Source organism: Microcaecilia unicolor, chromosome 3 (genome assembly GCF_901765095.1).
Source record: "Microcaecilia unicolor chromosome 3, aMicUni1.1, whole genome shotgun sequence".
In the NCBI taxonomy this organism is placed as follows: domain Eukaryota; kingdom Metazoa; phylum Chordata; class Amphibia; order Gymnophiona; family Siphonopidae; genus Microcaecilia; species Microcaecilia unicolor.
This window is the reverse complement of record NC_044033.1, coordinates 61,969,051-61,995,928: the sequence shown is the minus strand read 5'-3', so window position 1 is coordinate 61,995,928 and position 26,878 is coordinate 61,969,051. Positions and strand designations below refer to the sequence as shown.

Here is a 26,878-nt window from a genome sequence, read left to right as displayed (position 1 = left end):
GCCACCATAGATTTGTCCCTGGACCCCCCTGACACTGACCCTCTCGACCCCCCCTCCCGCTGCCAACTCGCCGTCAACTCGCCATCGCCGTCTGCTAGCTTTGCTGGCGGGGACCCCAACCCCCACCAGCCAAGGTCCTCTTCTTCCTTCATTCTGTTTCTGAGTCTGACGTCCCGCCCTTCCGCAAACAGGAAATGAGGGCGGGACCAGAGGAACAGCTGGAACAGAAGCGAAAGCAAAGGCAGTGTGAAGCGGCGTCCATGCGTGCTGGACTTCACTGTTGCTGGCAGAGCAGGAGGTAAAACGTTTTAAACAACAGCTGGCACTTAGGAAGGGCTGGGGCACCCGCACACGTCCTCCTTGCACTCGGAGGCCACAGAGAGAGAGGGAGGGAGGCGCTGCGTGGCGGAAATCGGAGGAGAGGGGGGCGTGGAACTCAGACGGGAGTGGGGCCGTCGGACTGGAGTGGGCCCGTGGAACTCGGATGGGCAGGAGTGGAAGGAGGGAGGGAGGGAGGTAGGGGGTCATGGAACTCGGGGGTGGGGCGATTGTTTACTTACCTCCGGTGGCTGCTGCTGGGTTCCCTTTCCTCTCACTTCCCATTGGTCTGCCCTGTGATGTCATCCCCAGGGCGGACCAATGGGAACTGTGTTACGAACCTAGGCATCTAGACGGAGGTGCAAATTATTACATAGGGTGCATAGCACCCAGACCTGCAACTAAATTTAGGTGCGACCATTTACACCAATTAAAACCTGGTGTAAATGCCCGGGCCTAACTTAGGTGCGGATCGGGCATATTCTATAACAGTGCGGGTAGTTTCTAGAAATGCTGATGTCCCTCCTATGGCCAAGCCCCTTTTTGAGATCCGTGCATTCGAATTTACACGCACCATTTTACAGAATACGCTTAGACAGTTGCACATATATATTCTAATTAGTGCCAATAATCGCTTGTTAAACAATTAAATTGCACTGCCAAACTTGCACACACAACTTTAATTGCATATATACAATATAGGAGTATATGTGCCCCTCTAAACTGGTAAATCCTCAGCATGACCAAGGGTCTCTTGTTTTGTTGGCAGCCCACTAACAGCTCCCCCTCCACCACCACCACCACCACCACCACCACCAATTCAGAGGAAAATGAATTTGAATTTTTCTTACCCATTCATGAAATCACCAAAAATATAGAACCCATTCAGATTCGGGGACTCGCACCCCCTGTATATATAACCTCCAGTGACAGATTTCCCAACATTGTGTCCATATGCATATATGGGAAGGATGTCATCTGTTAGTGAAGAAGTGAGAACAGATTTGAATGATTCAGACTTCGGGAGAGATTAAAAAGCTCTGGAAGATTACTGCTGCGCTTTTATGCCCTGCGGAATAACCCTACGTATTAGTAAATAAGGAGAAATTAGTTCTTACCTGCTAATTTACTTTCCTTTAGTCCCTCCGGACCGGCCCAGAATGTGACAGATGGGTTGTGCACGCTTTCCAGCAGGGGGAGACTGAGAACTCTGACTCTAGGGACAGCCAATAAGAGCCAGATCCAGTATTATCATAGCAAAGCAGAAGAAGAAAAGGAGCAGAAATATTGTTTGCGCATCCGTGAACCTGAGCAGCTACTGGCACTTCGCTAACACAGAGCACATACCTCTTATTTAATGTGCCCTTTGTATATGCAAAGAGATGTAGGGCACCTTCTGTAGTTAGTTTCTTGTTTTTTTGTTTGTTTTTTTTTAGAACACAATGCAATTGCAAACCTACAATGCAGCTCCATTTGAAACAAAACCCCAACCTTCAGAAGAAAAGTCAAACAGAGCAGATAAGCTGAGGGAGGGATCTGGGCTGATCCGGAAGGACTAAAGAAAAGTAAATTAGCAGGTAAGAACTAATTTCTCCTTCCTTAGTGTCCCTCCAGACCAGACCAGAATGTGACTTATGGAAAGTAACAAAGCAGTACGATCATGGGAAGGATCAGAGTAAACCTGCGGTAAGAACGTTTGTACCAAATACCACATCCTGACAAGACTGTACTTCCAACCTGTAATGTTTAGAAAAGGAGTGTAAGGAAGACCTAGTTGCCACCTTTCAGAAGGCACCAGAAAACACTCTGCCCATGATGCCGCCTATCCTCTGGTAGAGTGGGCCTTTACCCCCTCCAGAATAGACTTTCCGGAGAGAAGATAAGCAGAAGCTATAATTTCTTTAAGCCACCACAAAATAGTAAGCTTAGAAGCTGCTAGTCCTTTACACAAACTCCTGATCAGAAGAAACAGACGATCTGTCCTACGAAATTCCTCCATAGACCTCAAATAACGCTTAGTAGCTACTAACTGACCTTCTCCATTCCTTCTTAAAGGGGCTTCGGGGGTGGGGGGGGTTGATTTCTGCAGAAGAAAAGCCTTGTACATTTGCAGGATGAATTCAGGAGGAAAACCCCCTTCTGAACCTGCAGGCAAAATGAGCAGACTCCCCGAAGGCTGTATCGCAAGGGAGCAGGCTGGGGAGATAAAGCAGTCGGAGGAGAGATAATGGCGACATTTCCTGACAAAACCAGCACAGCTGCTTGTCCCGAGAAACACTCGAATCTGAACTCCCCAATGCCGGCACCGATGAAAGAGAAGGAGCCGCTCCTCTCTCTGGTAAAATTTCCACAGCGGTGCAGTATTTGCAGCAACCACTCAATCCCAGACCGTGCCACTGACATACAGCACTGTGGCGGAGCTTCTCAGTCATAATGATAAAAGGAACTGGCGCAGCTTTTTTTCTTTTAAATTACTGCAGCGCTGAAACTGGCCCAGACAAAAGAGAAGGCTAGCCGCAGCTAAGAGGAAAAACGGAGCTGTATTGCCTGCCTGCACACAGAAACAGCTGATCGAGAAATTATTTAAATTTCTTTTTTTTAATGCAGCTGCCTTTCCCTGCCTAAACAGCTCTTCCCCCGAAGAGACTGAGGAAAATATAGTGACCAGCAACAGATCATGATGCTAGGGATGACATGGGGGGAGGGACCCAGTCATCCATATGTGGCACCCCCGAGGCTGCTAGAGACCCCCAAGGGCCTCAGCCTCTAACCACCAACCACAGGCAAATCACCCAAATGTACAGAAAAAGAGAAAACACCTCTGAGAAAGGCAAAACGCTGAAATTCTTTCAGCCTAAACCATACAGGATAGCAAAAAAGAAAGAAATAGATATAAATGTGGAATGAGACTGAAGAGCTCACCACCTTGATATAGGTCTATAAAATAATGAGTGGAGTTGAACGGGTAGATGTGAAACGTCTGTTTACGCTTTCCAAAAATACTAGGACTAGGGGGCATGCGATGAAGTTACAATGTAGTAAATTTAAAACGAATCTGAGAAAATGTTTCTTCACTCAACGTGTAATTAAACTCGAATTCGTTGCCAGAGAATGTGGTAAAGGCGGTTAGCTTAGCGGAGTTTTAAAAAGGTTTGGACGGCTTCCTAAAGGAAAAGTCCATAGACCATTATTAAATGGACTTGGGGAAAATCCACTATTTCTGGGATAAGCAGTATAAAATGTTTTGTACTTTTTGGGGATCTTGCCAGGTATTTGTGACCTGGATTGGCCACTGTTGGAAACAGGATGCTGGGCTTGATGGACCTTTGGTCTTTCCCAGTATGGCAATACTTATGTACTTATGTACCTTCCACCTGCTGGAGACTGAAAATACTGGATCTGGCTCTAGTTGGCAGGGGCTCTTATTGGCTCTCCCTAGAGTCAGAGTCTCCACCTGCTGGAAGGCATGCACAATCCATCAGTCACATTCTGGGCCAGTCCGGAGGGATGCTAAGGAATGAACTGATTAATAGATGTATACATTTCTGTTCCATATAGGCCCTCGGTACATCTGACAGATGCTGACAAAACAGTTTTAATTAGTTCCTGAAGGAAAAGAACCACAAGAACTTTAGAATCCCCTTCCACGACAATGTGTAATTACCTTATAAAAACAGATTTTAGAGCAAACAGGAAAAAGTGCAATTATTAGTAATGTTATATTAAACCATTACAGCCATATTCAAGGGGCATATCAACAATATTCACCACCTTGGGTGAATCTCTTCATAAAGACGGTTAATAAATCCCAATAAATAAAAAAGTATTAATACAAATCAGAATAGAGGGTAGAAGCACACAATACTTTTATAATTTCAGGACTCACCTACTGAAAACAACAAGGGGCCGATTTTCAGACCATGGGAGGGATCCCAGCTAATTCCCACGGTTGGCAATCAACCTGGATATTCAATGTCAGGCCATTTCCAGTGACTGGCATTGAATATCTGGTTTATTTTTAGCTGGTTTAAAGTTAACCAGCTAAGTCGATATTCAAAGATTGCCAGGTAACTTTCAACTGGCTAAAGATATACAAACTATTTAAGAAACCAGATGTGGTCGCTTACAATAGCCAGATCTAGATGTTATAATTGATGACAGGATGAATCCCTATGCTCAATGTGCGGCAGTAGCTAAGAAAGCAAATAGAATGTTAGGAATTATTAGCCCCCTATTTACTAAGCTGTGCTAGCGGCTAAAGTGCACTAATGCCGACAGAGCCCGTTCACTTTGAATGTGCTGTGTCAGTATTGCCACACGGCAGCCGCTAGCACAGCTTAGTAAACAGAGGGATAGGAAGGGAATAGAAAACAAAAATGAAAATGTTATAATGCCTTTGTATTGAACCTTGTGTGCAATTCTAGTCAACGCATCTCAAAAAAGATATAGCGGAATTAGAAAAGGTACAGAGAAGGATGACAAAAATGATAAAAGGGATGGGACAACTTCCCTATGAGGAAAGGCTAAAGTGGCAAGGGCTCTTCAGCTTGGAGAAGAGATGGCTGAGGGGAGATATGATAGAGGTCTATAAAATACTGAGTGGAGTGGAACGGGTAGACGTGAATTGCTTGTTTACTCTTTTTTAAAATACTAGGGCTAGAGGGCATGCAATGAAGCTACTAAGTAGTAAATTTAAAACAAATATTCAGACCGTGGGAGGTAGCCAGGATGCCTTCTGCGGCCAGCGCTGAGCCAGATATTCAAATGCAGGGCCAATTCCGGTGACTGGCATTGAATATCCAGATTATTTTGGGCCACTAACAACATAGCTAGCCAAGCCAATATTCAGCACTGGCTGTCTAAGTTCATACCAGCCAAAGATAGGCCTGCTATTAATGCAGCCTGATTTAGCCACCAAACCTAGCCAGCAATGTGCTGAAAATCACCGGTCACCCGCTAAGCGCTAACCGGGAATAGTCAGTGGGAGACAGCTGGCTATCTCCCGCTGAATATAGGTGGATAGCTGGCTAAGTACCATTTAAGTGGCCAGGTGCTGTTCCTGGCCGGTTTTGAATATCAGCCAGCACGTGTCCATTCCTACTGTTGCCTCAGGTACAACCTTGGGCCCTCGTTTACAAATGCATATTGAAAGGATTAATTAGATGAGTCAACTGGTCTTTTTCTATGTTCCTTTGGGAACAATTTTCAAACGGAAACAGAATCTGCAAGTACTTTTAACCCATGGACATTACACCAATTTTCAAAGATAAACTTGTACTTTTGCTCTGAAACTTGCAGTGGGTACAAAGGCACTTCTTTCTCTGCAGAAACTGTTCCACTGACAGTAGCACAGTAGATTTGAAAAATGCCATAATATCAGTGATTCTAAGTCAATAAGGTTTTCAGGATATGCATAATGAATATGCATGAGAGAAATTCATTGCATTGAAATCTATCTCATGTTTATTCATTGTGGCTTTCCTAAAAACCTGACTGGTTGGTGGTACTCCAGGACAGGATTGAGAACCTCTGCTCTATGTATGTTATTTTCCTCCAACTAAAACATGTCCCCGGGAATGTTTCCTCCAAACGTGGCTTAAGTATGTATATGCATTGTGGAACATGACTTAATTTTTGCTGCATTAAGGGATGGTAGTTTTCAATCAGAGGATTGGGCATTGTTTGATGAAAGGAACTCAAAGGATGGGTAATTTCAAAAGATGACAACACAACAGTAGTTAAAACATTACAACAGCAGAGGCAGTAGCACAAGATTGAGAAATAGAGCAAGCAGCGGAGAAGAAGAAAATACGGTAGGCAGGAAAAGTAAGGAATCCAAATTGCAATGAAAACGATGAGGAGAATTATTAAGCAGAAAAATTCAAATGAGATTTGTTGGAAATTAGAACTGGAACTTCGTCCTTACCTAAGGAGGAATTGTGGCAAAGCTTTAAGTCGAAACACTCAAATCCCTCCTTGGCTCTCCAACCATAGTTCCCTCCTTTAACAATAATGTCGATTTCTTCAAACCTGTTCTGACCAACATCACCACAGAATAGCCTCCCTTTCCCTCTGCTAGTGACGGGATCACCTCTGTCGACAGCACAACGCCACATATTGCGGACTCCATACGCATAGATTTCTGGGAGAGCCGCAGGAGTGGAGATGAAAGGATTGGTTGGGGGGATGCCATAGGGTTTGCCATCAGTTCCTTTCCCATTGATGTCTATCCTTAAAACTTTCCCTAGTAAGGTGCTCCTGGAATGAAACAGATTCAGAAACAAAAAGGTTAGCTGACAGCAGAATAGTGCAGATTTACAAGTTTTATATACTGTATACTAAACTCAGAACCCTTGTAGACCTGCCACCCAGGAATGCTAAAAGATCAGCCCGCACATTCTTTAATCTACACTTCCCAAGCTGCAAACGACTGAAATACAGACTAACACATGCGTTCAGCTTTTCATACACGGGCACGCAGTTGTGGAATGCATTACCACGTAACTTAAAAACAATTTACGAACTATCTAACTTTCGCAAATCTCTGAAGACATATCTCTTCAACAAGACATACCACAACGATCAATAACTGTCACTGCAAAACATCACCACGTCACCTCATACTTTGAATGATTTCCTTCTATACCTGTCTGCTTAACTTTATTATGTCATCCTATTCTCTATGTAACACCAATTGTAATCTTTACTCTGGAATGGCGAACGTTGTAAGCCACATTGAACCTGCAAATAGGTGGGAAAATGTGGGATACAAATGCAACAAATAAATAAATAAACTAACCAAACTCTGCACCAAGAACCTGTCTGCCCTTACGTTTTATGTGTGCATGCAATTTCTGCATATAGAATACTTTTATTTGCAGAAATGGTTTATAAGTGTAATCCGTGGGTACATTGGGATTTACTGTAGGCGTGAGCCCTAGTGCAGAGTCACTGGGGGTGGGGGGGAGTGACTAGGAGGTCCCTGGGTGGGAGGAAGCCCAGCCATGGGGAGTGTTTATGGAATAAGATGCAGAAAGATAGTGCCTAGGTTGGGGTAAGTAACAGCTCTGGGAGGAGTTAGGAGTTAATAAGTAGTTGCACGTGTGAGTACGTGGTCTTTTGGGTGTATGAAATTCTCCTGGAGGAGAGAGGGGAGTCCTGTTGGAAGGAGTGTAACCTTTGGCTGACAAGGAGGGGGCTACTATACAAAGTGGCAACCAGAAGATTAAGAGTGCTAAGGGTAGGTAAAGAAGTGTCCCCGCCAGGGAGAGCTCAGTCTGAGGTCCAGGGTGGATCGAGAGAGGGATCACCGCTAGAGGAGGGTCAGACAGTGAGGGAACCCTGAATGGTAAAGTGTTTCTCAAGTCCCCGGATCACTATTCTGGACTATTGACCCATTCCAGCTCGACTGTAAGGTGACTGGAATTGAGGTGTGTGGCGAGAGTGGCTCACATAAAAGCAAAGATTGTAAGGTTTGAAGTAAGAAATTTGAGCTGCTGGATGGAAAGATGTGACACCCTGGTGAGATCAGCACACAATGACTAGAACATCAAGGTGTTGCTGCAAATGTTTTATTGTTTGGTAAAAACAAGACTTAACACGACTTGTGTTTCGGCACCTAGGCCTTCCTCAAGTGTCTGTGTTTGTACAGCCGCTATTGTGTGATATTGACGTATTATTTCTTCATGATTCTCACAGCTGGTCTAGCCCAAGGCACAATGCTAATTTAAGTATATCTAAGCAGTGTGCTTTGAGGCACTATTCCATCTATGATTGATTAGGTAGAGATAAGACTTCTATAATTATATTATGTTTCTACTAATGTGATTGGTGATAGAATAGTAGAGGGAGCTGATTTTTTGGGACATCAAAATGATTTAGATTTAACTGTTTTTCTTGAATCTTCAATCGATGTCATTCCAACTAGAGCTAACCTCCTTGTAACACTCATTTCTGAACAGACAAAACTTGGTGGGGCGGTTTAGCATCTGAAGACCCCCCCAGCTATCGATGTCTCGCCCACATTCTGTGGGGGGCTAGTGCCTCGGCGCTTAAGACAATAAGCCTGGTGCAAGAGGAGGACAAACTAGGGGGAGAACGGGGAAAGACCCCCAGCACCAAACCATCCAAAGACAATGGCACTGATGAAGGGCTCACTCCCAACAAAGGCAGATCCTGAGTCTGAAGGGGGAACATGAGCGAACTGTGATGAGTGACCAGCATTCTCCGCTCGTTCCCTCACTTCCAGGGCCACTGTCAAGCTGGACCCTGAAGGCCTGCACTCCTCCTACATAAAAGGCTCGCCGCCTGCAGAAACCTCCTCACACACGCGGCACAGACCCAGGCGCAAGCACACGATGCACCTAACAGGTAGTAGAGCATTGCGCTTTTGAAGCCAGAGCCGCCATCAGCAAAAGGCGAGAACCCCCCCCCCCCCAGTGACCTGACCACACTACACGGCATGCAACACTTTACCTTTTGCTACCCCCAAGGCAAAACAGCCTGAAGCTGCCCTTCGTGAGCAGAAAGCATGGAGCGCTTGGTAGGACAAACCTGACCCTTCAGTTGATCTCTTAATTTTCCATGCCAAAGGCTAACAGGTGCACCAGTTCCCTGCGGGGCTGCCTGAAGGAGAGGGGGGCCGAGGCAGACCCCAAATCAAAGATCGGGAGAGGAGGGGGGCTGGGCTAAATGGGGGGAAGGCATCTGCACGGCAGCAGGAACGCTGTACCCCAACGAAAATCGTCCAGGCAGATCCCAGAGGCTGAATAAGCAGCACCAAAGACGACGTTACCTTGCTGTGCTTTAATAGATATACCTTTTTTGTTGTTGTTTTTACCCTTTACAGACGGAGCATTTTTGGAAAGAAAAGTAGGGCTGCAACAACTTTTTGAAGTGGGATTGTTTTTGGCTTAGGAGGTTTGATTGTTAGGAGTTCTTAAGAAAATTTGTATTTATGGCTTGCAGTTCCTATGACTTCTTTCCCCTTGATGTTGACCAAATGTTAGATTTTTCGTGTTTAATTAATTCTCAAATGTAAGTCTCTTGTATGTCTTGATTTACTTTGTGCAAATGTGAACGGTTCAAAATGTTTAAAAAAAATGATGCTGCAGTTTCCAACACATAAAAATATCAATAGAAATCAAACAAAATACAACATGGAAAAGAAAATAAGATGATACCTTTTTTTATTGGACATAACTTAATACATTTCTTGATTAGCTTTCGAAGGTTGCCCTTCTTCATCAGATTGGAAATAAGCAAATGTGCTGGCTGACAGTGTATATAAGTGAAAACATTCAAGCATTACTATGACAGTCTGACAGGGTGGGAGGAGGGGGTGGGTAGGAAGTATGCATGGGGACATCAAAGCATATCATTGATATTCTAACAGGATGGGTGTGGATAGGTGAGGGGTGGGGTGATCAACAGAGTTATGTCCAATAAAAAAGGTATCATCTTATTTTCTTTTCCATGTTTTATTTTGTTTGATTTCTATTGATAACCTTAAGAGTGGACTAACACGGCTACCACACTCCTCAACACATAAAAAAAATCTTCCTACAGCTCATTTCCCTTTTTTAATGCAGATTGTTAATTAATTCTTCTCAAATATTTCACCTAAGAAATGTCATCCTCCCCACTGCCCCCCCCCAGGGCCGCCGAGAGACTGGACTAGGCCCGGGACAAGGCCACCCCCCGGGGGCCCCCCCCCCGAGGTCGCCACCTCTCCCCCAACACCCGTCCCCCCTCCGCGCACCAGCGGGCCCCTGCATTGAAATCACAGCGCCTCTCACCTCCATGTGAAGACACTGCAGGCAGCAGCAGATTGCCTCCCTCCTTCGGGCCTCCTTCCCTCCCTGTGTCCCGCCCTCATCTGACGTAACTTCCGTGAGTGCGGGACACAGAGAGGGAAGGAAGCCCGAAGGGAGGTGATCTGATGCTGCCTGCAGCGCTTTCACACGGAGGTGAGAGGCGCTGTGATTTCAATGCAGGGGGCCCAGCCTGGTGGCAGATGGTCGACGACGGACAGGGCCAGTCTTAGCAACTGTAGGCATTGGAGCCGACTCTGTGGGTGCTGTGGGTGCTTGAGCACCCCCAATATTGAGAAAACTTCCTTGTATGTGTTCAGGGAGGGGTCATTTCCATTGGGCTTAGCACCCCCAATAATTTTGAAAAGTTGGCTCCTATGACTGTAGGGAGCTGTGCAGACCAGTTCTCAGAGCCCACCCACCCCTCCCCAGTATACCCAAAATGACAGAAACCAAATTAGCATACAGATTCTGCATGCAGCACAATACCAGAAAAACAGAACATTGCTATACATTGCAAAATAAGACAGCAGATGTAAATTCTCAAATTGGACATATTCCAAACACTAAAATGAAAATAAAATGATTTTTTCTACCTTTGTTGTCTTGTGACTGTATTTCAGATCATGTTGGTCCCAGTCTCTGATTCTGTTGCTCTCTATTTGCTCCCTTAACTCCACTTCCAGGGTTTCCTTTCCATTTATTTCTTTACTTTCTTCCTTTCTTCTTCATTTCTTGCCCTACATCCATAGGTAAAAGCTGGGTCCTCCGCGGACTTGACTGGAAGAGGTATAGAGTGGATCCAGCTTTTGCCTATTTTCTCCAGCCATGTGCAGTTTTTCTCCTCTTTTCCCTTTCCCTCATCTCCGTCAGGATGCATCTCCTTCCTCTCTCTTCCCTCTCCTCTATCCATGTCCAGCATTTATCCTCTCTCTCCTCCCCTCCATCCATGTTCATCTCATGTACTCTCTTCCCTCCCCTGCATCCATATCCAGCATTTCAACTCTCCCCTCTCCTCATCCATATCCAGAATTTCTCCTCTCCCCTCCATCCATGTGCATCTCCTTCTTGTCTTCCCTCACTTGCATGTCCAGCATTTCTCCTACCCTCCCCTCCATCCATCGCAACTCTCCTCGCTCCCCTACGCTCCCTACTCATCCCCAGTGATTCTCCTTTGCTCCTTGTCCTCCCTCCCTTCCCCTCCATGTCCAGTGACTTGCCCCAACTTACCCCCCTTTTCACCACCCCCCCCGAGTTTCAGTTCCCAGCCCCAGCTGTGCCCTCAGGTTTCCAGCACATAAGTGTCATAAGTAAATAAATAAGCAGATAAAAACTCTAAGTGTTGAGCACCTGAATCTCAAATGATGTCTGTTTTTGTGACCCTTTACCAGGAGAAAAAAAATGCCTGCATGAATACAACACCTAGGGAGTCCCTATAAACAGCCCCTCCAAAAGACACATTACTACAAAAAGTTGTTCCATTATTATATTTCCTCTGTGTACATTCCTATGCTGCACAAGCCGGCACGTTTGAAAATATAAGTGAGAATAAATAAAAATGGTACCCACGAATGAAGACAACGAGGGACAGCCCTTCCTTCCTTCCAGGCCAGCCGCCCTGCATTTAAAAAGTTGCAGCGGCGGCGGCGAAAACACAGGCTCGCCTCTTCTTTAAGCCCTTCCCCTTCTCTCTCAGCGTGCACTGTTGCAATTTCCGGTTTCCGCAAAGGCGGCACAATGCACGCTGAGAGAGAAGGGGAAGGGCTTAAAGAAGAGGCGAGCCTGCATTTTCGCCACCGCTGCAACTTTTTAAAATCAGGGCGGCTGGAAAAAAAATGAAGCTGAGAGCGTCGCAACGAGGAAGGGAGCGCCAGGAAGCGCCGCAGAGCCCCAGGAGGTGCGAGGTCCTGATGATGGAGGGCGGGGTGGGACTCCGGCGCCGGGCCCCCCTGGAGGCCCGGGCCCGGGGAATTTTGTCCCCCCCCTGTCCCCCCCTCTCGGCAGCCCTGCCCCCCCCATCTTGAGGTCATGGTGGGCAGCAGTTTTTTTTAAACGTTGGCCACTATGGGCAAAATATTTAGTGGCAGTATTCAGGCAGTTTTGTGCTGTTCTAAGTTATCTAGATAGCTATCCAGACAACGGTACTGAAAATTGCCACTATGGACCAAATTCTATATATGTCGCCTAGCAAATCATCACAAAGGAATAAGCTTAGGTATATTCTATAAACTTCGCCTAACGTTAGGCACAGTTTATAGGGTTTATAGAATATGCCTAGTGTCTGTCCTTCTGACTAAAATGTAGGCATGTCCATTTACACCAAGTAAAACCTGGTGCAAATGCCCATGTTTAACTAAGGCACAGATCAGGTGTATTCTATAACACTGTGTGTTATTTTAGGAACGCCCACAACACACCCATGCTCCTCCCATGGCCATGCCCCCTTTTCAGATCTGCGTGGTAGAATTTATGAAGACTACTTTATAGAATACGCTTAGCAAGTAGTGTGTATAAATTCTAATTATTGCCAATTAGTGCCGATAATTGCTTGTTAATATCCAGTTATCAACATTGATTGGTTCGTTACTCAATTAAATTACACATGCAAATCAGCACACGTAACTCTAGGCACCATATGTAGATTCTGGCTGTAGCTGGGTAAATTGTGTCTCCCTCCTGACACCACCTCAACACTACCCGCATAGTGCCAAGGCAGATAGTAGAGATATTCAGTGGTACTATCCAGATAGGACTAGATTCTATATATCGCACCTAAAAAAAAGTGGCGCCCTAAAAAATACTCCTAGATATAATCTATAAACTACACCTAAAATAGGCACATAAAATATACCTAATGCCCATCCCTGTGACTAAATCTAGTTGCAGACATTTACACCAAGCCCCTGCCTAAGTTAGGTCAAAGGGGTTGTATTCTATAAACCAGCACGTAAATTTAAGGAATGCCCATGATTTGCCCATGCTCCTCCCATGGCCATGCCCCCTTTTGAAATCCATGTGGTAGAATTTACGCACATTACTTTATAAAATACGCTTAGCAAGTAGTGCGCATAAATTATAATTAGTGCCATTAATTGCTTGTTAGGGTCCAAATCTACGCTGATTGGCTCATTAATCCATTAAATTACACATGCAATTCTGCCACACTGCCAAAATTGTGCGTATAAATTTAGTCGCCATATATAGAATTTTCCGGATAGTGCATAGTGCCAAGGCTGACTGTAAACATATTCAGTTAGTGCCAAGGTGGTCTAGTGAGATATTCAGCAGCACTATCCAGAGGGTGCCAAGGTGGATTGGTTAGTCAGTGGCACTATCCACATATTGCCAAGGCAAACTAGAGATATTCCGCACCACTTTCTGGATGGTGCCGTTGAATATCTGTCTGAATGGCATTTATCGGATAAATGCTTTTAAATATGGGCCTCATGATATATATCCATATGAAAATTCAGTTTAGTCATACCTCATTGAAGAAACCATAGCAAAAGAGCACTGCTGTAGGCATTCAGTAAACTACTTACTTATTTTGAGCATTGCCAAATTTTCCAAAGGGGTCTCCAGCTTTGCCTCCATCCCCAGTGAATATATACAGATACCCATCTAAGCCAAACAGCAGCTGCCCACCGTTGTGGTTGGATGCTGGTTCTTTAATCTCCAGAATCTTCCTACAAGACAATCATAGGTGCATGGGAATTAATTGAATGCTTCAAAGCAATCTCTGTTATTATGAACCGGCTCCATTTTTTCTTTACAGAAAAGGTTCCTCCAGTCCTGGTTTTGAGGACTGTATGTATGAGCACGCATGGCTGATTTACTTGAGAAAATTTAATCTACAAATCAATGCAAGTAAGATAAGCGCCTACATTTATGTTCCTAAGTAGGCTCCTAAATTTGGGCTCCTAAGTTTGCACTCCTAAATTTGCACTCCTAAGTTAGGCTCTTAAATTTGTGCTCCTAAATTTATGTGCCTAAAAACACTCCTAAATTTGCGCTCCTAAAGTTATGATCCTAAATTTGGGCTCCTAAGTTACATTCCTAAAGTTATCATCCTAAATTTGCACACCTAAAGTTACGCTCCTAAATTTACTGTACTAAATTTGTGCTCCTAAATTTGTACTCCTAAATCCATGCACCTACATTTATGCTCAAATTAGGCTCCTAAATTTGTGCACTATTTTTAGCCAAATTTAGGAGCATAACTTTTCAACTGAAAATTCATCTAAATTTAGGAACTGATAAGTTATGCTCCTAAATCACTTAACCCTCCATTGTCCCAGGTACAAATAAGTACCTGTATATGTAAGCCGCATTGAGCCTGCCATGAGTGGGAAAGCGCAGGGTACAAATGTAACAAAAAAAAATTTTAAGCTTGCTTTTCATTTGCCTAGATTTATTAGCCTAATTTATCAGGCTACTGCTAAAAATCAGTGCTAAGCTCCTAACTTCTTTTCCCTGCCCTTAATCTGCTCTTGTTACCACCACTTTTTATGCTCCTAAATTTAAGAGTTTAGTGAAAGTTTGAGTAAAAACGTATGCACTCAGCCCTAATAAATTTTCAAAAAGGCCAATTTATGAGCATAACTTTCAAAGTAAGGAGCATAGATCTTTTGAATATTGGTCCCAAGGTGTACAAGCAGTACTGGATCAATCAGTAAACTGGTCAATATTCAAAATAATTTAACGGACTAGAAAGAGCCACTGACCGGTTAAATCGCTTGTTCGGGGCTATCCACTAATTTTCAGTGGCACTAAACCGGTTATGTCCGCTGAAAATTAGCAGCTAGTGCCTAAATGAAAACTGGCTATTTTGGGGGCATTCCAGAGGTAGAGTCAGCACTTGGCTGATTAAGTGCCAATATTCAGCATTTAACCAAGCCAGGGAATCGCATAAATGGGACCACAAAAAGCACAATCCAATCTTTATGCGGCATTTCTTGTTAAAAGTTCACTAGCTTCCCATAAACGCTAGAATCATCTTTAAAATATGTGTGAATGTTTACCAAATCAGTTTTTTTTCTTACATTTGTACCCCACGCTTCCCCACTCATAGCAGGTTCAATGCGGCTTACATATTATATGCAGGTACTTATTTGTACCTGGAGCAATGGAGGGTTAAGTGACTTGCCCAGAGTCACAAGGAGCTGCCTGTGCCTGCAGTGGGAATCGAACCCAGTTCCCCAGTTATGGTTCATCACCCTCCTACACATAGGAGCCAACATTTCAAAATGATTGGGGGTGCTTAATTTTTTTTTTTACAGGTGATGCATTCCCCCCCCCCTCTCGCTCCCTCCCCTCGCCCGCCCTCGCCCCCCTCGCCCTTGCCCCCTTCTCCCCCTCCCCTCACCCCCTCTCCTCAGTTCCAGGCCCCCCCTCTCCTCAGATTTCCATGCCCCTTCCTCAGAGTTCCAGACCCCAATCCCTCCCTCCTTCCTCAAAGTTCCAGACCCCTCCCTCCCTCCAAGTACCAGACCCCCCTCCGAGTTCTAGACCCCCCTCCCTCCCTCCCTCTTTCCAGCCCCCCATCTCCTCAGAGTTCCAGACCCCAATCCCTCCCTCCCTCCCTCCGAGTACCAGACCCCCTCTGAGTTCCAGACCCCCTCCGAGTTCCAGACCCCCCTCCCTCCGAGTTCCAGGCCCCCCTCTCCTCAGAGTTCCAGACCCCCCTCCCTCCCTCCCTCTGAGTACCAGACCCCCCTCTGAGTTACAGACCCCCCTCCCTCCCTCTGAGTTCCAGCCCCTCCCTCCCTCCGACTCGAGTTCCATCCCAACCTCTTCTCCCACTCCCACAACAGTCCTTCGCCTGCCCCTCGCCTTCCTGCATGCCGCCCATAACTTAAAGTCATCTTACTGGGGTCCCGGTGGCAGCAATAGTGAAAGGCAAGCACGAGCAGACTTGGCAAGTCGGCGCTAAGTTCAGCCTGCCTTCCCTTCTCGTTGCTCTCAGCTTTGCCTCTGGTCCCGCCCTCATTTCCTGTTTCCGCAAGGACCAAATTCTATATATGGCACCCAAAAAATTGGCACCAAACAAAAATGTGCTTAGGCATATTCTATAAACTTCACCTAAAGTTAGACGTGGGTTATAGAAAAATTCTAGCAGCTATCTCTGCAACTAAAATGTAGGCGTGTCCATTTACACCAAGAAAAACCTGGTATAAATACCAGACGCAGATCAGGTGCGTTCTATTATACTGCACATTAATTTTAGGAATGCCCATGACCCGCCTGTGCTCCTCCCATGGCCATGCCCCCTTTTGAGATCTGCATGGTAGAATGTATGTATATCACTTTATAGAATACGCCTAGCGAGCAATGCGCGTAAATTCTAATTATTGCCAATTAGTGTTGATAATTGCTTCTTAGTGTTCAATTATCGGTGCTGATTGGCTTGTTACTCAATTAAGTTTCGCATGCAATTCGACCATGCAGCCAGAATTGCACTCATAACTTCTGTCGCCATATATAGAATCCACAGGTATATTTATTTTTCTATATGCAGATTTTATGAACTTTCTCCACAAATGGAAAAAGTGGGCCCATTGTGTTTTCTGTTTTGAATTCATCTATTCAACTTGGACCATGGGTTTTGTTTTGTTTTTGTTTTTTTTATTTGTTGAGACTTGAAGTGTGGTTTAATATGACTAACTGGGATCTGAGAAAACAAGTATGTTTCCAAGAATAAGACTGGGGCCCAGAATGGAAACAAGTGAAGACTCAGCTGTCTAAATGAGCCCAGTCTGCAAATGTGTATCTGTACACAGTTTCTCTTCCAGCTCCTGAGAATGGGAAAGGATGAGGAGAATGATATTGAAAGCTACTATTTACCTTCCAGAACGTGGGTCAGCCTTGTTCATATCAGACGATGAGACCCTGAGTTCACTAATCCTGATCATCTCCACCTTCTTTTTCTCCATGACGGAATAGTAGATGTAAAACTTTCCATTCTTTCTGAATTTGGGGTGAAAAGCCATTCCTAGGAAGCCTCTCTCATCTCCTATCCATGGACTAGTTAACACTGTTGCGTTGAGGTCTAAGAAAGGCTCTTCCAGCCGGCTCCCATCAGGCAGGTAGACCCAGACAAATCCCAGCTGCTCAGCCACAAACATGCGATGGGTGTTATCATTTGCGTGGATCATCAGGACGGGGTTTCTCAGCCCATTAGCAATTTCCATCAGGCAAAGCTTAAGACAGCCCTTAATGTCTTCCACAACTGATCCCAAGTTGTGGTTGAGGTCTGTATTCTTCAGTACATTTGGAAAGCAGTAATCTTGGTCAGGTAGGTTAAGCAGGTTACAAAAGTGGGTCCTGTCCTCACAGGATTCTTGGATTTGCCTGTCATCCGTAAGAAGCATGATCGCCGAACGGCATTTATAATGGAACTCAGAGCAGTAGTTAAAGCAAAGCCCTGGGAGATTTCTGAGGGGTGTCCTTGGATCTTCTGCATCATAGAGGTGAGCAGCGTATGGGGAGCATTCCTGCAAGGAAACCAGGAAGAAAGAAAAAACAAATGTCATAGGTTTCTGGACAGTTCTATTTGGAAAGGAAAACATTGGTTCGAAGATGAACTCTTACATTCTGAAATAAAGGCACAAGCATATGACTTTTGAGAAATCCTTAGCCTAGACAGTGATAGCCTATAAGAAAGAGTACAAAATGGAAAGGAATTCTTTTTACAGATTAGTGATAGGTGGGATAAAAATTTCCCAAAATAAATATATGGATGAAAGCAGATGCCATCAAATAAAGAAGGTGTGAGTCTAATAAACAGTATGATTTGGCAAATTTTTTCACTAGAAGATCTACTTCCTCAATTGTAACTTTATCAAATGTAGTCCAAATCCTATCTACTGAAATCTCATCCTCTATGACTATCTTCCCTCCTCATATTATAATACACCATCTGATTAATCTGGGTATGTAATTTATCAGCCTTGGGTATGCACTACAACTGTAGTTTTATTTACTTGCTAGCGCTTTGGAGGTATATTTAACAAAGGAAGTTTGGCCTATGCAGGCAGTCCAACTTATAGACTGCATTGATGGCTTAAACATTACATATAAGAGTTCCTCCTATTCATACTATTTGAGTTAGTTGGATAATACATTGTTTTAATAACCTTTACAATAAACATATTTGCGCCTGGGCATATGTACAGAGTTTATTAGTCAGTGGATAATTTATAATTTTCTCCAATTCGTTTGAAATTTACTACATTGTAGCTTCATGGCATGCCCCCTAGTCCTAGTATTTTTGGAAAGCATAAACAGACACTTCACATCTATCCGTTCAACTCCACTCATTATTTTAGAGACCTCTATCATATCTCACTTATTCTACACCACTCAGGATTCTGTAGACATCAATCATATCTCTCCTCAGCCGTCTCTTTTCCAAGCTGAAGAGCCCTTAACCCCTTTAGCCTTTCCTTGTATCAGAGGAGTTCCACCCACTTTATCATTTTGGTTGCTCTTGAAACTTTTCTTATTCTACTATATCTTTATTTTTTGAGATATGGTGACCAGAACTGAAGGCAGTACTCAAGGTGAGGTCTGACATTGGAGTGATAGAGGTATTATTTACTATCCTTTTTCTAATTCATAGCGTTCTGTTTGCTACTTTGGCCACCACTGGACAGAAGATTTCAGCATATTTGTCTAAATACTAGACAACTAGAAACACATCCGAATCAACTTGGACGTACCTTAATCTGCACTACCCAAGCTGCAAAGGACTCAAATACAAATCAACTTACACATCCAGCTTCTCCTACATAAGCACACAACTGTGGAACGCATTACCAAAAGCCTTGAAAACTATATACGACCACCTAAACTGCCAGAAAAAACTAAAAATTAACCTGTTTAAAAAGGCATACCCTACCAATCCAACATAAATGCCTGATGTCTGCAACAAAACTAAAGTACATAATGGACATAACACAACTCTTCCGTTGTATGATTCCCTAATGTGGCTGAACCACATGAACTTTATCTTACCACAACATCACTTTGTATTTGTTTACACCGGAATCTGCAAACACCTCTCCGGTACTATGTAAACCACATTGAGCCTACAAATAGGTGGGAAAATGTGGGATACAAATGTAATAAATAAATAATCCTGTTTTGGAGTTTTGTTTGGTTAGCAAGATTCAGCAAGGCCTATTAGCTCTTATGAGTAAGTGCACCTTCCGAGTTCATCACAGAGAGGACTGTTTCAATGCTGTCTCTCCATGAAATTTATTCATCTGAAATGAGAGGAGCTACTTTTGGATACCAGGGGCTGTGGCTATGAAATAAGCATCTGCAAGGGGTGTGGGAGGAACTGAACTTTCTTAAACTTCCGAAGAAATTTAAAATGTGATTCTTTGAATAATGCTGTGCTGTAGACCAGTGGCATAGCCACTGTTCGACTCAGCCCAAGCCAGCAGCAGTGCACCCTTCCTGCAACTGGCAGGGATCCCCAAGCCCTGCAAGCTGTAGAGCTCTATGAAGGCATCCTGAACTTTCTTTCCTGCAGCTCAGCAGTTGGATGCAGCTCATTGCCGGCACTGGGTACATACTCAGTTTTTGTACATGCGTAATAACTGAGCATACTCCAAATGCCTGTAACAGGTGGCTCACTAAAGCTGCCATCTGCCGAGCTGTGAGGAAGAAAGGTAAGGATGCCTTTGAAGAACTGTTGAGCTGGGGGTGGGGAGCATCAAGACAGGAAGAGGGGAACCAGGATGGGGCAGGCTGCTGAGAGGATATTGTGCACACCCATTTTGGCAATAGGCTTACCCAAAACTGGAGGTCAGGCTATGCCACTGCTGTTGACTGATTTGATGGGTTATGGGAAGGGGGATTGTTTTTATATTTTTCTTTGGACTGTACACTGCTGACATACCTTTAATTAATCAACTAAATTCACTCAATCAACCATTAAACTCTTTAGACTCCTCAGAAGAATGAACAGACCTAATCATGACCCACAAGAGATTATCCACACTCCATATGTGTGAGCAAACACCTGACTGCCGCACAAAAAATCTGGCAACAACATTCAGCAACCCCACCAGAGGCCATCCAGGGCCAAGATCAAATTTGGTGCCCACAGGTGGGACCAGAGGGTGGAGGCAGGACTCCTTCCTGGAGAATGGAAAGAAGGGGTGGGAGTGTTGTGCCAGTGCCATGATGTTGCCCCTTTGAAATGACACCAGTGGACTGCCAGGACAGGATTAACCTTTTGGTGGGCTCTAGGCAAACAAGCATGTTGGTCCCCCTTTTGCAACATAAATACATTTTAAAACTCCAACGAATGGGGCCCACATGGTTCTAACGGCAGAGAAAAAGCAGCGGGTAAGATACACTGCTTACCAACTCCTTCTGCTTGTTTGAATGCAACACACAGTGGGTGGGGAGAACAGGCAAACCTCTGTGGCAGTGTAACTCTGGGTCCCTCTACCTCCACTCTTCTTTCTGCCAGCAACTGACTTAGCAGTACAAAAATCTACCTTGGGAGCTTTCAAATTAGTACATCTGGGAGGGCCTGTCCTAACTATTTGGACCTTAGTCATGTGCCCAGTTGGCCTGTGCCTCAATCCTGCCCTGATGATGTCCTAAAGAAAAGGGAGAAAGCTTGGTTTTTGCCTGTGTACTTGGCACCTCCAGTGTCTTGTACCGTGTCTTGTACTACATCCAGGCCCGAGGCCATCAGTCAAGAACTTGCAGGCAGTCAACGTTTTGATTAAGCTTAAAGGAGTCAAGTTAGTTGGTTTTACTAGGGGCAATTTTTCCAAATGGATTAGTTTTTGCGCATACCATGATAGCAATGAACCTCACTCCTAAGCCAGGGTATGTGGAGTATGATCTCTCTCTCTCTCTAATTTACTGTTAACTCTTACTGTAGTAATTGAATTGGCCCAAAGAGAGCTTCCTTCTGGAGTTCATGAGATGTAACATGTATAGGCAACAGTGGCGTAGCTAGGTGGGGGCCTGGGCCCCCCAGATTTCATCCAAGCCTCTGGTTTTGCTGGTGGGGGTCCCCAACCCCTACCAGCCGAAGCCTTCTGCAGCGCCAGTCTCCGGCGCGCCACGTTCGCTGCCCTGTGCTTTCTTCCTCCTGACGTCCTGCACGTTCCTTTAGTGAAACTGAGCATGCTCAGTTTTACTTAAAGGAGGGTGCACAGGACATTAGAAGGAAGAAAGAGCAGGGCAGTGAACGCGGCGCTGAAGAAGGCTTTAGCTGGCGGGGGTTGGGGACCAAAACAAACTCAGAGTGGAAGAAAGCCAAGTCCAATTGACCAGCCCAAACACAGAAGTAAGAGCTCCAAACAAAGTTTATTGGGACCCTTCAGGGGTCTAAAAGCATATAAAGTTAAAATCAATATACAAATAAAAATAAATAAATATACAGCAATAGAAGCTACAAAAATAAAAGCTGCAAAAATTATAACAGAAAATAGAATACACCTCTTAAACCACCCTATCTAACACTTACTTCTCTACTCCCTCATACTTCCTCTGATTATTACTGATTGTATCTAAGATTCTGTCATGACTATGTCATAACAACACTCTGTAAGCCACATTGAGCCTGCAAATAGGTGGGATAAAGCGAATGATACATACCTGTAGCAGGTGTTCTCCGAGGACAGCAGGCTGATTGTTCTCACGACTGGGTTGACGTCCACGGCAGCCCCCACCAACCAGAAGAAAACTTCGCGGGCGGTCCCGCTCGCAGGGCACGCCCACCGCGCATGCGCGGCCGTCTTCCCACCCGTGCGCGACCGTTCCCGCTCAGTTGAATGACAAGCAAAGGAATGAGTAAAACGCAACTCCAAAGGGAAGGAGGGAGGGTAGGTGAGAACAATCAGCCTGCTGTCCTCGGAGAACACCTGCTACAGGTATGTATCATTCGCTTTCTCCGAGGACAAGCAGGCTGCTTGTTCTCATGACTGGGGTATCCCTAGCTCTCAGGCTCACTCAAAACAAGAACCCAGGTCAATTGAACCTTGCAACGGCGAGGGCATAACAGAAATTGACCTGCGAAGAACAACTAACTGAGAGTGCAGCCTGAACAGAATAAAATCGGGTCCTGGAGGGTGGAGTTGGATTCAAACCCCAAACAGATTCTGCAGCACCGACTGTCGTGTCGGGTATCCTGCTGGAGGCAGTAATGCGATGTGAATGTGTGGACCGATGACCACGTCGCAGCTTTGCAAATCTCTTCAATAGTGGCTGACTTCAAGTGGGCCACCGACGCTGCCATGGCTCTAACACTATGAGCCATGACATGACCCTCAAGAGTCAGCCCAGCCTGGGCGTAAGTGAAGGAGATACAATCTGCTAGCCAGTTGGAGATGGTGCGTTTCCCGACAGCGACCCCCTTCCTATTGGGGTCGAAAGAAATAAACAATTGGGCGGACTGTCTGTGAGGCTGTGTCCGCTCCAGATAGAAGGCCAACGCTCGCTTGCAGTCCAATGTGTGCAACTGACGTTCAGCAGGGCGGGTATGCGGTCTGGGAAAGAATGTTGGCAAGACAATTGACTGGTTAAGATGGAACTCCGACACCACCTTTGGCAGAAACTTAGGGTGAGTGCGGAGTACTACTCTGTTATGATGAAATTTGGTATAAGGAGTATGAGCTACCAGGGCTTGAAGCTCACTGACTCTACGAGCTGAAGTAACTGCCACCAAGAAAATGACCTTCCAGGTCAAGTACTTCAGATGGCAAGAATTCAGTGGCTCAAAAGGAGGCTTCATCAGCTAGGTGAGGATGACGTTGAGATCCCATGACACTGCAGGAGTCCACGACCGCCGAGTCATGAGGCAATTGAGGCCGCATCAACTCTGGGTCTGAGTGGATCCTGTATTGGGACTCCGCTTTCTTGGGGATGGTGGGATTATTTTATTTTATTTATTTTAGTTATATTTGTACCCCGCGCTTTCCCACTCATGGCAGGCTCAATGCGGCTTACATATACAGGTACTTATTTGTACCTGGGGCAATGGAGGGTTAAGTGACTTGCCCAGAGTCACAAGGAGCTGCCTGTGCCTGAAGTGGGAATCAAACTCAGTTCCTCAGTTCCCCAGGACCAGAGTCCACCACCCTAACCACTAGGCCACTCCTCCACTCAATTAAGTTTCAATTAAGTCTTCTCTATGAGAGGTATCGGAGGATACGCATACAGAAGACCATTCCCCCAATGAAAGAGAAAGGCATCCAACGCTCGTCTGCCATGTGGATCTGAGCCTAGAACAGAACTGGGGGAACTTGTTGAAATGAGTAGCAAAAAGATCCATCGAAGGTGTGCCCCATGCTTGGAAGATCTTGCGGGCTATGCCCATGTTGAGAGTCCACGGGAAAGAGAATGCAGATAGACATATCCCTGACAAAAGAGGCAAAGGAGAGGCTCTCAGGAGGCGAGAGCTTCCTCTTCGGTGAAGATGTAAGGTCAGAGGGAAGGCCCACAGACTCCTCTGAGGAGAAATATCTGGGGTCCTCCTCTTCCATTACCACCTAGAGTCAAATTAGATTAGATAGTGGCTTCAGCCAGTTCCGAAGCAGTGTCTCCTTAAGGACATTGTGCAATGGCACCGTGGAAGACTATCTAGGTGGTAATGGATAGTCGAGGACTTCGAGCATCTCCACCCTCGGCTCATCCACAGTAACCACGGGAAAGGGAATGCAGATAGACATATCCCTGACAAAAGAGGCAAAGGAGAGGCTCTCAGGAGGCGAGAGCTTCCTCTTCGGTGAAGGTGTAAGGTCAGAGGGAAGGCCCACAGACTCCTCTGAGGAGAAATATCTGGGGTCCTCCTCTTCCCCCCACGAGGCCTCCTCCTCGGTGTCGGACATGAGCTCTCTCAGCTCAGACCTCAACCGGGCCCGTCTCGGCTGCGAGGAACCACGTCCTCGATGATGGCACCGAGCGGTGGACTCCCACGCTGGCGGGGACAAAGCTTCCCCCATTGACGTCGACGGGGACTCCACCTGCGTGGCAGTCGACACCGGTGCCGCAAGCGGCATCAGCGTTGGAGGCCTCGGCATCGGGCCAGAGCACACCGGCGCCTCCATCAACGGCGCCGGGGGCGCAAGCACCCCCGGTACCGGCAGAGCCTGGCGCATCAGCCCTTCCAGGATTCCGGGAAGGATGGCTCAGAGGCACTCGTCAAGGCCCGCTGTCGGGAAAGGCAGGGGGGCCGGTGTGGGTGCCGGTGCCGGATGCTACTCGGGTCCAGGAGACGGTACTGAGGTACCTGCGGACTGACGCAGCTACACCTCTTCAACCGAGGGGGAATGCTCCTCCCGGCACTGCCGCTTCCTGGGCGTCAAGTCGTCCCTCGAAGTACTGGAGCTGGCAGTCCTGTGCGCCGTGGGCGACCGATGACGGTGCTTCTTTGTTTTCTTTCGATGCCCGTCATCGGCGCTCGGCGGAAGAGATGAGGAGGAGGTGGAACCCCCGGCCTTGAGGAATCGGATCCGACAGGGTTCGGTTCTGATGGCCCTGGGCAGAGGGAGTGGCCGGGGCAGACTGCCCGCGCGGCCGCTCACCCCCGCCATCAACGGCAGGCCGGCGGGCCAAAGGTACCTGTACTCTCGGGGTCGGTGCCAGAGTCGGCGCCGATTTCGTCGACATCGGTACCGGTACCGAAGACCCGGCCATCGACACCGATGCCGTCGAGGTCGACGTCGAAGGGCAGGCGCAAATTCCAAAAAGACGGTCCCGTAGAACTTGCCTCACCACCTGTGTCCTTAAGCCGAGACACAAGGAGCACGTCTTGGAATTATGCTCCGGGCCGAGGTACTGGAGACACCAAGCGTGGGTATCGGTCTGCGAGATCTGCCGGCCGCACCGACCACACTTTTTTAATCCGCTCGGGACCTTCGAGGACATCGACGGAAAAATCGCATTGGCGAGGTCAAAATCGTCGATGGTGGCGGTGAAAAGCACACCCGAAAAAGAAACGACCGCGCGGCCACAAGGCCGCAACAAAGCGCCCTCGCGGCTAAGAACGACAAGGACAACTCCTTTTTTTTTCAAAGAAGAAAACACGCGAACGTGTACGCGAAACAATGAAAAACCGCGGCTAGGCTGCAATCCAGTTTCCGGGGCTGACAAAGAGAGAGACGGGTAACACGTCTCTCTCCAGTGCGGAATAGAAAAAAACTGAGCGGGAACGGTCAGGCACGGGCGGGAAGACGGCCGCGCATGCGCAGTGGGCGTGCCCTGCATGTGGGACCGCCCGTGAAGTTTTCTTCCAGTTGGTGGGGGCTGCCGTGGACGTCAACCCAGTCGTGAGAACAAGCAGCCTGCTTGTCCTTGGAGAATAAATTTAATCTGCCATTTGGACTCCCAATTTTCCAATTTCCTAAGGTCTTTCTGCAATATTTTACAGTCCGCACGTGTTTTAACAAGCTTGAATAATTTTGTATCATCTGCAAATTTGATCACCTCACTCGCAGGGCCGGTCTTAGCAAGTGCGGGGCCCTATGCAGACCAATTTGGTGGGGCCCCATCCTAGCCCTGCCCCACTATAGCCCCGCCCCAGCCTGGCTCCACCCCACCCTAGCCCCACCCCATTGATAAGATTATTCCATTTTTAGAAAATTCTTTTATTTATGAAATTTCAAATAAAGACAAATGACGGTAAACTTGTACAAAAAAACTGATTGAAATAATAAGCAAAATGCTATCATGAAACCATAAACAGCACTAATTCCAACGACAAGATGAGCTACAACCTTATGCGTGGCATGGAAAGCCAACTGTAATTACACTGGGCTCTAAAACACCAGTGCACAACCTAGTGGAAAAAAAAACAAAAAAACAAAAATGGCTGCAAACTATACGCTAGCAGAATACTGCACCTTCCTTGATCACACCTGAAAAACACATGAAGGCAAAATACTGAACTGGAAAGTAACCTCAAGAAGTCAGAATCAGCATGCAGCAATACTACAAAAATTGAAACTTACATGAAAAATATCACAGATGCACATTTCCAAAAACTGACATATTCCAATTAATAAATCCTGAATAAAATAGTTTTTTCTACCTTTGTTGTCTGGTGACTTTGTTTTTCTGATCATGCTGGCTCAGTATCCGATTGTGCTGCTATCTGTCCTTTTAACTCCGTTTCCAGCGCTTCCTTTCCATTTATTTCTTTACTTTCCGCCTTTCTTCTTCATTTCTTGCCCTACATCCGTAAGTAAAAGCTGGGTCCTCCGCAGACTTGACTGTCCAGTGGATCCAGCTTCTGCCTATTTTCTATATCCATGTGCACTTTTTCTCCTCTCTTCCTTTTCCCTCACCTCATCTCCTTCCTCACTCTTCCCTCGCCTCCATCCATGTCCAGCATTTCTTCTCTCTCCTCCATCCACCCATGTCCAGCGACCCTCCTGTCCCCCTGCCATCCATCTATGTCCAGCAACCCCCCGTCCCCTCTGCCCTCCCCTGCCATCCACCTATGTCCAGAAACCCCCCTCCCCTGCCATCCACCCATGTCCAGCGACCTTCCTGTCCTCTCTGCCCTTCCCCTGCCATCCACCTATGTCCAGAAACCCCCCTCCCATTCCATCCACCCATGTCCAGCGACCCTCCTGTCTTCCCTGCCCTCCCTTGCCATCCACCTATGTGCAGAAACCCCCCTCCCCTGCCATCCACCAATGTCCAGCGACCCTCCTGTCCCCCCTGCCATCCCCTGCCATCCACCTATGTGCAGAAACCCCCCCGTCCCTTTT

The 26,878-nt window shown here is 46.2% G+C and overlaps 1 protein-coding gene across 1 annotated transcript in view; it reads right to left on the bottom strand.

Moving 5' to 3' along the window:
* HHIPL2 (HHIP like 2) overlaps nt 1-26,878 on the bottom strand; it is a 67,816-nt gene that overhangs the window by 34,916 nt on the left and 6,022 nt on the right. The window contains 4 exon segments of the mRNA XM_030194665.1: nt 1,170-1,296; nt 6,245-6,576; nt 13,673-13,816; nt 16,974-17,623. Of these exon segments, the coding sequence (XP_030050525.1) occupies nt 1,170-1,296; nt 6,245-6,576; nt 13,673-13,816; nt 16,974-17,623 (1,253 nt within the window).